At 37.4% G+C, this 12500-nt stretch overlaps 1 protein-coding gene across 1 annotated transcript in view; it reads right to left on the bottom strand.

Annotated features, from left to right (window-relative positions):
• Positions 1–1615: 1615 nt before the first annotated feature.
• Positions 1616–12500, bottom strand: part of LOC144975297 (uncharacterized) — a 21382-nt gene continuing 10497 nt past the window's right edge. The window contains exons 5-7 of the mRNA XM_078919249.1: positions 9452–9600; positions 4408–4562; positions 1616–2093 (exon numbers count right to left, since the gene is read on the bottom strand). Coding sequence (XP_078775375.1) covers positions 2025–2093; positions 4408–4562; positions 9452–9600 — 373 coding nt within the window. The 3' untranslated portion in view covers positions 1616–2024. The remainder of the gene's footprint in view (positions 2094–4407; positions 4563–9451; positions 9601–12500) is intronic.

Here is a 12500-nt window from a genome sequence, read left to right as displayed (position 1 = left end):
GAAGTAAAGCTGAGCAACGCTGTCCCCTGAATATATGGATTTAATCCTATTATAATATTTGGCAAATTGGAGTTTTAGAAACACTAAGGCTCGAAACCACCTGACCAATCGTCACCAAACGTTGCACTGTGTTTACTATTGACAAGAAGACGGTTTGTGAGTATTATAAGCTGGATTAGACATCATAATGACTTTACCAAAAAAAATTGAATTTGTTCCATCAACTCCCATCAAAAAGGACGCCATCATTTTTAACACGTAGGTTGTTTGTTTTTTTGTTTTTAAGGGTTTTACGGCGCTTGCAACACATTTAGGTTATATCAGCGCCAGTAAAAAGGAAGAAAATGGGATAGTAACAAGTTATAGAATTACAATTAAAGCACCCAAGAAAAAGTAAGACAAAGGGGAACTGAGAACACATAGGGATCAGATGTAGATTCCATGAGCATACCACCAATGTACTTAGTTTGAAATCACCTACAAGTCTCATCCAGACACAAGCACAAAATCCAACAAAGAGGAACACACTCAAATGCTTGCATTATACATTCAAAATAAAAATAATAATACATAACAGAGAGATGATTTACAAGGAAAAAAATATCATCTCCCAAAACAATAACTATGCATTTGACTGTTTCCCTCCCAGCTAGGACTTCGGCCAGGGCCAGGACAAAACCAAGTAATCTCATTCCAAGACAAAGACAGAAAGCATGTTGGAAAACAGATATAAGGGGATAGAAGACACAGTATGTACCTCCCTGCCCGCTATGGGAGGTCAGGATCCCCACCCAGTTAACACGTAGGTTGTGTGTCAACAATGAAGTGGGAGTACTTGCATTGAATTGATACCATTTAGTGGTTCCTCTCATTATTTTGAATACAATCAATTTCCCCACAAAAAAAATATAAACCATTTCCATTCTTAACATTGGGAAAAATTTATATGATAAGTGAGTGAAATATATAAGATATTAAATGCAGAATATATCACTCCGTGCCCAAATAAAAAGCGAAGTTCTCTTATGAGGTCGAAAAATGTATTGTTTTCCAAAGCAATAGACATTGGGTTTAAATTTTATTCAAAACTCAAATCATACATTTGATTTGATTAACTTGTTATCACGTTCATTGAATAGACAGCTATGTTTGTGTGATATATCACCGCTTTGACTATTCATCTTTTATGGAGAAGGGTTTTGAGCCCACAACGTTCTGTGTTTAGTATTTGGTTACTTTTTAAAGCTGTTATACTCATCTTTGTACATTGCTTTGTTACTTTTATATTTACTTTTATATTTATCAACTCAAAATCAGTTTTGGCATATGTTGCTTTCAGTTAAGAAAAACAAACAAAAAACAACAAATCAACGCTTACACTTTTGAATCACATCATCAACATGAATAATTCATTGGTAAAAATTAATTTCATATTACTCCCAATCAGTTATTAAGTATTCTTATCATTTTTTAAAATGATTCTAAGGCGATTTGCATCTTTTTCAAAATTGAAAAGTAATACATACATAAGCAAATCTAAATCTAAATTTCCATTTATAATTCCAAGTTAAAATTATACACACACACAAAGAGTATTTTTTTAATTTGCATTCGGTTTTGGGTTTTTTTCGCATATAGTTAGGATATGGAATCCACTCTCATGTGAACTTGGGCAAATAAACACGAACCACGGTAACTCTGAATCATCGTGGGCCTTTATAATTTTACAAGCCAAACAATACACATCTACACAATGTCAAGTTCATCTTCACCACAAGAGCGGCCACAGTAATCAGTTGGTTTGGATTGAGTTGGACCATCTTTTCCTGATGGAAATAGTGACTCGTAAGGAGGAGGGGAGCATGAATCTGAATTGGGTTCAAAACGTTCTGCTGTAGAATGAGTTTGAGTTTGAATTGTCAATGGCACTGTCACTGTCTCAGTGGGCCTGTGCCCCATGTTCCTATGTCCATAGTACGCTTGTAATTGTGTTGATGGAGTTGAAGTTGTGTACCTTGATGCATTCAAAAAGGCAGGGTGCATATTTGGTGAATCAGTGCGGGTCGGTTGAATGCATTCTTGATTTCTTTGAGCTATGGAAAAAGAATAAATAAACAAAGAAAGTAATGTGACAATCGGGTAAAAATGTAGTAAGCATGGAAAAATGATTTTAAAGATTTATTTTTTAAAAGATCAACTATGTATCAGTAAGTATGAAAATATTGGTATCTGATAGAGGTGATTTGCCATAGTCACAAACAAATTAAGCAGTCCATCAATTTAATAAAGACGATAATCCTTTCAGGTACAGTGAAATCGTGATAAAGCCAACACCGCTGGACCAGAAAAAATTGGTTGACTTTAAGCAATGTTGACTTTATCCATAATCAATATTACATACTTAGATAAAGAACATAGAATTTGGGATTAACAAGAGGTCTTCACTTTAAGTAAAAGTTGACTTTATGCTGATTCTATTGTATTATATTTATATTTTATGTCTCAAAAATTAAATCAAACAAACAACAATATAATATGTGCTTTCTAGATCAGTCTCAACACTTCTGGGGCATGCATAAAAGTTTCCATTTTTAAAATCCGTTTTCATGTAATCATATCTTTGCAACTAAATAAATGTTCACAGAAATTTCAAGACTTTGTGTGTCATTAGAATTGCTCATGTTGTCAATATTGTAATATACATACACAGACACTTTGTTTGTTTGTTTGTTGTGCTTTAGTCTCTTCCAACACAATGAGGTTAATGGACGCTGAACAAAAAAAGCAATTACAAAATAGTACATGTAAATCAAATCATACTAAATATATCATAGCTAAATATAAATACAAGAACAACAGCAGAAGATTTACAGAAAAAAAAAATATCCATGTCAAAAATAAATCAACAAGAAGCGGGATAGGCTAGTGAAGAGAAAAGAACGACATCACTATCGATCGTAACCATGCAACTCATAGTTGATCAAGTGATGTCCATCCAACCACCCAGCAACTTTATTCTGAGAACATAAGGTTGATAGAAATCACTTTATAATCTCAATTGTGATCTAAGCTATTTGGTTTTGTCCATTTGTCTGATCAATCGATCGTGCAGGCTTTTCGTGGATCCACAGAAAGCACCATAATCCAGGGATTGTAAAGCGCTGCACAATTCACTGATATATATATATACAGAATGTACACCAATCAATGTCGCACATTAATTTGAGGGATCCACAAAAAGTGTGCATGATCGATCAATCACGCAAATTAACAAAATGAGCCTATAAGTAGATTTCAAACTTAACTCACTCAACCCTAACACTAACACCGACTATATCCGTAGTTACCCAGGTTACTTTTACTCCATGTCTATTTATTACATTATTCAGACATAAATTATAGGCATAGTATCAAAGCTAATGTTTTTAGTTTTGCAGTTAATGGTAGTTGAATAAAACTATCTATGTACATGCTTATTTTTAATACATTTTTCCAATTTTGAAAAGTAGCAAAAATCTCTAGGACTTGAGTGAATTAACTCTCTCATTACCAGCCATTTTCAGAATTTTTCATGAAACTTCAACCCTACCCAACACAAAAATCGATTTTTTTTTCTACTCAAACAGAAAAGGAAAAAGTACATTCTATACATAATATTGTCCAATGTCTAATTTTTATCGCTATAACAAAGTATTTTCTTTATAATTTGTGATGTACAAAGGATATCAGAATGAGAAAACTGTTGGTTGCATCGTAACGAACGTGACGATTTTCCTATGGGTGGTAAGGAGAGGGTTAAGCAAGCAGATCCAATCTGACTGATTTTTTTTAGTATTTGATTTTTATGTGGATGCACACACTGATTTCAGCATACCAAAACTCCTGGTATGATATTGCAAATTACATTAAATTAGTAAAGATAAGCACCCTGTGTTCAGAGGATCCCAGGGCTACAGTGGTAGAGAACATGCCTTAACCCTCTCCTTACCAGCCATTTTCAGGATTTTCCCCAAAACTTCACACCCAACTAACACAAAAATATATTTTTTATCACTCAGACATAATAGCAGTAAAGTTTTTGCGATACATAGTTTCTTTAGCAAACATGCTCTACAACACACTGTTCATTTTCTTTAAATGTATGATGTACAAAAGAAAAACGAATAAGAAAAATGTTGGTTGTATCGTAACGAATGTGACGATTTTCCTATAGTTGGTAAGGAGAGGGTTAAACCCAAAGGAGTTGGTATTGATCTGGCAAGATTTTATTCTGACTCTTTTTAAATTCTTTTGTATTCAAGAAAGCGTCAATCAAGTCAAAGAGCAACTGTCTCCCTTCTCTAAACCACTGTAGTCTAAGTCTATTAGAAACTGTAAGAAGTCTATTTAAAACTGTAATTGAATTACCTTTTCCTCGCTTGCAAAAATAAACACAAAACGAACATACAAAGAGGGGTAAACAAAAAAAGAAAATAAGCCAACTGGATAAGAATCATCGTCTTTGTCATCATGATCATTATAATCATGAGAACCATCGTCATCACCATCGTGGTAGGCATAATCTGTGAGAAAAGAAAAAAAATTTTTTTTTTAAATAAACAAAGATGATATTATTGTGTTGCTGAGTCTTAGTATAGATTACAAAAGAATAGATGGATTTTTTTAATTTCTCGCTCTTATTCAACGATCCACTAATTTGAATTGAAATTTTAATATATTTTGCCCAAGCAAATCCATATGATCTCGTTCCAGAGGACACAAAACCATGTAATTGGTAGTGATGATGATGATGTGGTGGTGGTGATGGTGGTTGTTGTAATGGTAGTGATGATGTGGTGGTGGTGGTTGTAGTAGAAATGGCACTGATGATAATGGGGTGGTGGTTGTAGTGGTAGTGATGATATGGTGGTGGTGGTTGCTGTAGTAGTGGTAGTGATGATGATGGTGAGGTGGTGGTGGTAGTGATGATGATAAGGTAAAAGGTTGTTGAAGAAGTAGCAGTAGTGATGACGTGGTGGTGGTGGTTCCAGTAACAGTGGTAACAATGATGATGTGGAAGTGGTTGCAGTATTAGTAGTAGATATGATGATGTGATGGTGGTTGTTGCAGTAGTAGTGGTAGCAATTATGATGTGGAGGTAGTTGTAGTAGTAGTGGTAATATGATGATGAGTCGTGATGGTAATTGTGGTAGTAGTGGTAGTGATGATGATGTGGTGGTGGTTGTAGTAGTTGTGGTAGTAATGATGATGAGGTGGTGGTGGTGGTTGTAGTAGTAGTGGTAGTGGTGATGATTTGGTTATGGTGGTTATAGTAGTGTCAGTCGTCATGATGATGATGTGTTAGTGTTTGTATTGTAGCAGTGATGGTAGTGATGATGATGTGGTGGTGGTTGTAGTAGTATGGTAGTGATGATGGTTGTGGTGGATGTGTGAGTTGGTAGTATAGTGGTAGTGGCTGGATTGGTTATGGTGGTTATGTAAGCAGTGGCAGTGCATGATGATGAGTGTAGTGGTTTTGTGGGGGGGGGGGGGGGGGGTGGGTGGTGTGGGGTGGGGGGGGGGGGGGGGGGGGGGGGGGGGGGGGGGGTGTGGGGGGGGGGGGGTTCAATATATACATATGTGGGTGTGTGTGGGTGTGTGTGTGCGTGTGTGTATGCTTTCTTTCTTAAAAATAAGTGACCACTTTTATAATTTGCTCCTTAGCAATCCAGTATAGATAGTATGCGCTTGGCTAAGAAGCTCACAACATTGCCATCCGGAAGTATAACGGACCAACAAATAAAACTAATCCAGTATAGATAGTATGCGCTTGGCTAAGAAGCTCACAACATTGCCATCCGGAAGTATAACGGACCAACAAATAAATCTATGTGTAACCTTGAACATTTATAGTCTGATTAATACAGTTTAGTGAGAATTACTCATAAACGCGGATGGCAAAATATAACAAAAAGTAACAAAGACCTGAGTGACATCAACTTCGTTCTATATACACTCTCTAGTATGTTTTAGTTTTGGTGTGAGTATCTAATCTCACAACTATATCATTGGTAAGTCTTATCTCCAATTTTTTAGGGTGCATACGTTTTCACTGTATTATCGACTTTTTAGAATTTCAGGTCGTTTCCAGAAATGTTTGAAATCTTTATAATAATAATAACAATAATTTACTCACAAAAATAGGACTAAACAGAGTCCTTTAAACTTTGGCTTAACCCAATTTAACTGTAGTATACAGACTGATTTAAATCAATAAGCATAAGTGCATACAAACATACATTCATATACATACTTATATATATATATATATATATATATATATATATATATATATATATATATATATATTTTAAAAATTAAAAATTACGCCCTCTTGCAACGACACCATTAGGTACAATTGCCTAGGCATTCCATGAAGGAATATAGATAACCCATCAAACAAAATGTCTGATGTCAACAGGAATCATCCAGGTGTCCGAAGTGAGCAAATCAGTGGTTAATAATCTTGCCCAAAGAAAAAAATTTAAGTGCCTGAAGCAGGGTTCGAACCCGGGACCTTCGAGATCACAGTGCAATTCGGCCACTATGCCCCCAATATATATATAAAAATAAAATGAAATGAAGTAAAATTCTTTTTATCCATCCTCATGGGGAAATTTATCTTTCGGGTCTATTCCAAGGGAAGACTGGAATAACAAAGGCGCCAATCACAGTGCATCGCCGCAATGTGAGCCAGGATGAGATGACTTGCTCAAATAGCGCAGCAAGTGATCAAACTCGATATCTTTCAGGCAAAGACCATACTGCTGAGCCACGCTGTCCCATGTATTTATTTATTTATATATTTATATATATATATATACTAGTAAAAAGCCCGCAATTTTGCGGGGAAAGAACTATTTTCATTCGATATTGCCTGAATCATTTTCTTGATTAGCTCGATTACGATTAGATGCATATTTTTATCGATGTGCTTGTCGTCGTTGCCATGCATGGTTCGGCATGATTTTAGTTTATCAGTCAGTAGATATCAATATCAATAAGTCGCAAGTCTTTACCACGCTTTACTTGGGAGGCCTTCCGAAAGCTCCTACAAAGGGAAACAACTTAAATAATATTCCCTCAACTAACCCCAAGAAAAAGTTAAACCTAGTGCCTTTAACTAACGCTAAAAGGAAAATAAACACCCTAGCACCTTTACTAAGACTTATGACTAACACTAATAGAAAAAAAAAACCCTCTGACTGCTGTGCACTACCTTCAATACTTAACAAATTACAATGGTGGCCTAGAATCAAAACAATGGTCAAATTAGGGAATTTTAAACTTTCACAAATCTATCAAGGTTTGTTCTAGAGTTTTTTTAATGCTTCTATATGATGATAAATTGAATAAATAAATGCCTGACAAAAGATCAAGATAATATTAGTTGATCATGTTAATTGGTGAAACTTGTTTAAAATTTCTTTAAATCCGAATACCTACATGTGATCAAGTTAATAATATCAGTATGAATGCCACGATTTGCTGAAAAATGCCAATCTGACAGTTCCTAGCAAACAACCCCCCCCCCCCCCCTCCCTCCTCGCTCAGGAATTTCTGTACCTTTTTTTTTCCACTCAACCACATTTCAAAACACACACACGTGTATAGATAGTTCGAAGTTGACGTCACTCAGGTCTTTGTTATTGGTTTTTGCCATCTGCGTTTATAAGTAATTCTCACAAAGCTGTATTAACCTGACTATAAACGATCATGGTTGCACACAGTTTTGTGTTTCCGGATGGCAATGTTGTGAACTTCTTAGCCAAGCGCATACTAACTATACACCACACACAACACACACACACGCACACACACAAACATACACGCAATGATAACACACTACTACATCACAACACGGATCACCGCTAAATCAACAACACAACAGAAGTAAGAACTCTACTGGACAGATAGAGTTGAGGGTGTGGCCATAAGTTAAACCTGGGTATTATCAACCCGAAACCATCACATTGAAAGCATCAAAGGGGCAATAATAATACTTGATGTCATTAATAGATGAAAACTGTTGAAAACTTAGTGTAGATCTGAAATCCTTAAAGTAATTAAGTGAATACATTATTTCGAATGCAACCATTTGCTTAAAAACGCCAAACTGACAACTTTTTACAGTGTAGAAATTGGTTGATTTTGAGAGTGTTAGTGTCGTCGGTAAATTTTTTATGATATCTGTTTGACTTAACGAACTTTCAAACTGACTTTCAATTATAAAAGGAAATCAAGTTATCTGTTTATCTATCTGTAAAAAATACTTTTCTAATTTTCAAATCTTTCAGTTGAGTTGTGCACCGTACATTTTTTTTTCAAAGACTAGGGAAAATTCAGCAAGCCTAAATGATTAAAGAGTCCATGTGTCAATGGTCACGAAACTCTGCAGACTTTTTTTTATTTTATTTCCAACCTGTTCCTTTGATTAGCATCAACCCAGGGAAAACACAAGTGTGTGCATTTCACCTCAACAACCACCAAGCCCACAAAAAACTTAACATCAAGTGGAATGGCCAGACATTAGAGTACAACTACCACCCAGTGTACCTCGGAAAGACGCTTGATCGGACTCTGTCCTTCAGAGAACACGTGAGGAAGACCAAGGCAAAAGTGTCCACGCGTAATGCCCTCCTTGGAAAGCTGGCAAACATGAACTGGGGAACTGACCCTAAAACTCTAAGGACCACAGCTACTCAACTGCGGAGTACTGCTCAGCTGTATGGGCCCGATCATGCCATGCCTCCAAGCTAGACCCCGAGCTCAACAACGCCTGCCGGATCATAACGGGCCAGCTGAGAGCAACACCATTACCACTGGTCTACCGTGCAGCAGGAATAGCCCCACCACACATCCGGAGGGAAACTCATGCCCAAATACAAAAATACAAACAGGAAATGGACCAGAGACACCCCCTTCATGACCACAATTGCCCAAAAGCAGACTCAAATCAAGGAAAAGCTTCCTCACAGTAGAGAGCCTTCACCCAGACCACTCAGCATTCTTCCGCCTGGACAAATGGGTAGAATGGGACAAGACAGCAAACGATGCCCTCCAGCCCCAACAGAAAAGCTCCCAGCAGGCACAGACCTCAAGAGAAAAGAATGGGTGGCGTTGAACAGAGCTAGAGCAAAGGTGGGAAACACCGCCACCAACCTCTTTAAATGGAAAATCTCACCGGGCACTGAATGCCCATGCGGTCACCCCAGACAGACCATGGACCACATCCTGTCTGAATGCTCGCTGGGACCTCACTGCACCAATGCTGACCTGAGGGAATGCAACCAGACTGCCCGGGACTGGCTGACTCACTGGCGCGACAAGATATGATGATGATGATGATGATTAGCATATCATATAAGTTTGGAACAACCAAAACTAAAAATAAAAAATTAAAAACTCTCACCCTTATTTAGGTGAAAATGAAAATAGAAGGTATGATGGAGTTTACGATAGGGATCCATGCCAGGTACCACCTTGATGGAAATTTCAGATTTTCCTTTAACTGGTAGACAGACATTGCTGTTTTCTGGGTTAGGTCGAAGGTCATTGAACCTGATAAGGAAAAAGGACATAGCATTAGGCATAGAAAAAACATGGGAATAGCTTTATACATGAACATACATTTGGTGGTCTTTGTGTAGCAGGATTTCATCAGGGTTGCCAATTTGGCATTTTGCCAAAATTGAGTTTGGTATTTTGACTTTTTTTTCTTCTTTCAAATCACTTAATTTCACCTACTTCAAAGAAAAATTAACACTAACTTCCAAGATTAAAAGAATGTGTAACCCAAAATGGGAAGGCGAGATGAATTTTTGATTTAATCAAGACACTAACTCCTGGCAGAAGATCTTTTTCCAACTGTATTGTCTTTGAGAAGAAAAAAGGATGCCTGGAAAAGTTTGGTATTTTTCTGTGAGTTTTGCAAATTCAATCTGGTAAACAAGTCAATCGCCCCTGATGAAGACTACAGTTTTTGTTTTAAAAACGAACAATAGTCTTATTTCCTTATTTGTGACCCACCATCTCCAATTGGTAATAAGCAAGAAAAATATCCATATTATAAACTGAATTTATAGTTTTAAAATATGAGCCTCGGGATAAATTTATGTGTTTTATTGACTAAAATAACGACAATGTCTCAACCCAAAATGTCATATTTCTGATTATTTTAACTTAAAATTTAAAATTGACTTTTCAATCAACATCTGATCCACCCTGACTTGATACCTCATAGAGACTAAAGGTCACATTTCTATTAGTATGAGCCTTATGGGTATAGTGGCTATAGTCATGTGTTGTCATTACCTGTTTAACATTTCCCTTGCGGGACCAGATCACACACAAGAAGAAAATTCCAGGTGAATGCATTAGATGGGGAAAAGAATGATGAGTTCAAACTGCAATTGAGTAATAGATTCCAACCTCTAGCTGATCTCGAGGAGATCTCGAAGACATATATGTAGAGTCACATTGGGCAAAGATCAAGGAAGTCTACATAACAACTTGTCACAAGGTATTGGGTGTAAAGAAATGGAAACATTAAAGAATGGATAAGTCCAATCACATAGGAGCTGATTGAAAAGAGGAGAACAAGGAAGGAACATGTGAATGCAAGTCGAACAAGGGCTTCATTCTGGATGCACAAGAGCAATATTGAGCCACAGCTAAGGAAGTCAACAGCTCTGTGAAGAAAGACAAGGAAGCATTCATGAACCTACTTGCAGAGAAAGCAGAAGCAGTAGCGACAGAAGGACACATGAGGATCCTTTATCAAACTACCAAGACACTTGCTGGAAAATATGGGAAACCAAAGGTACCAGTCAAAGACAAAGATGGGAAAACTAATTTTGGAAAAGAGGCTCAATCTAAGCGATGAAGGAAACATTTCAACTGCCTTCTGAACAGACCACCACCAGACAACCCGCCCGAAATTTTGCCTGTAAGGAATGAGCTACCAATTAGCTGTGATCCACCATCGATGGCAGAGATTGTGGGTGCCATTAACATGATGAAAAGTGGGAAAGCTGCTGGACCAGACCACATTCCACTGGAGGCTCTAAAAGTTGATGCAGAAAGAAATGCTGAGGCCCTTTACCCACTATTTGAGAGAATCTGGAATGATGGGATATTCCCAAAGGATTGGAAGGAAGAACATATTGTCAAGCTTCCAAAGAAAGGGGACCTCAGTAATTGTAACAATTATGGAGGAATCACTCTTCTCTCTATCCCAGGAAAGGTTTTAAATCATATTATTCTAGAGAGAATTAAGAATGCAACAGATGCTAAACTGCGGGATGAACAAGCAGGTTTTTGGAAAAAAAACGTTCAGCCACCGACCAGATTGCCTCTCTGACAGTCATAGTGGAACAGTCTATAAAATGGAACTCTCCTCTTATTGTCAACTTTCTGGATTACGAGAAGGCTTTCGACCGTATTGACAGAGCAACATTGGAAAATTCTGGCACATTATGGACTCCCTGAGAAGTTAGTAAACCTCATTAAGGAAATGTATGAAGAATCAAGTTGCAGGGTGGTACATGAAGATCAGCTTACTGACATCTTTGAAATTAAGACTGGTGTCAAGCAGGGATGCTTGCTCTCACCATTCCTGTTCATCCTTGCCATTGATTGGCTAATGAAGGAAACCTTCAAAGGACGAAGAAATGGGATTCAGTGGACTCCCTGGACACAATTGGATGATCTGGATTTTGCAGATGATCTGGCTCTTCTGTCCCACACCCAGGACCAGAAGCAAGCAAAAACCACAATTATAAACATCCTCTCGGAATCAATTGGTTTAAGAATTCACCCTGCAAAGTAAAAGGTCTTAAGGATAGGTATGCGTCAAAGGGAGCAGATCAAAGTAAAAGACCAGGAACTTGAAGATATAGACACTTTCTGCTATTTTGGTAGTATAACTGACAGGGATGGAGGCACGGAATCAGAGGTGAAAGCATGGATAGGAAAGGCACAGGCTGCATTCACATCTTTGAACAGAGTTTGGAGAACTAAAGATATCTCCCTTCGATAAAAGCTAAGAATTTTCAACTCAAATGCGAAGTCTGTCCTACTGGATTGATGTGAAACTTGGAATGCATCGCAGGCATGTATAAGGAGGATACAGATTTCGTAAACAGGTGTATGCGTAAGCTACTCAGAATAAAATGGATGGATAGAATTAAGAATGAAGAAGTATGGAAAAGAACACAGCAGGAATCAGTGGGAGATGAAATAAGAAGACGATGGAGGTGGATTGGACACATCCTTAGAAAGAATGACTCCACTATAACAAAGAAAGTATTGGACTGGAACCCTCAGGGCAGAAGATCAATGGGAAGGCCACGGGGAATATAGAGACGAATTAAAGAAGCTGATATATAGAGAAGTGATAAGGCATGGAACGAGATAAAAAAGTTAGCTCAAGATAAAGAAGGATGGAAACTGTCTGTGGC

This window comes from Berghia stephanieae, chromosome 6 (genome assembly GCF_034508935.2).
Source record: "Berghia stephanieae isolate SIO BIC M18660-M18661 chromosome 6, UCSD_Bste_1.3, whole genome shotgun sequence".
Taxonomy (NCBI): Eukaryota; Metazoa; Mollusca; class Gastropoda; order Nudibranchia; family Aeolidiidae; genus Berghia; species Berghia stephanieae.
Note: the sequence above shows the minus strand (reverse complement) of the source record. Positions and strands in the feature narration are given on the sequence as shown.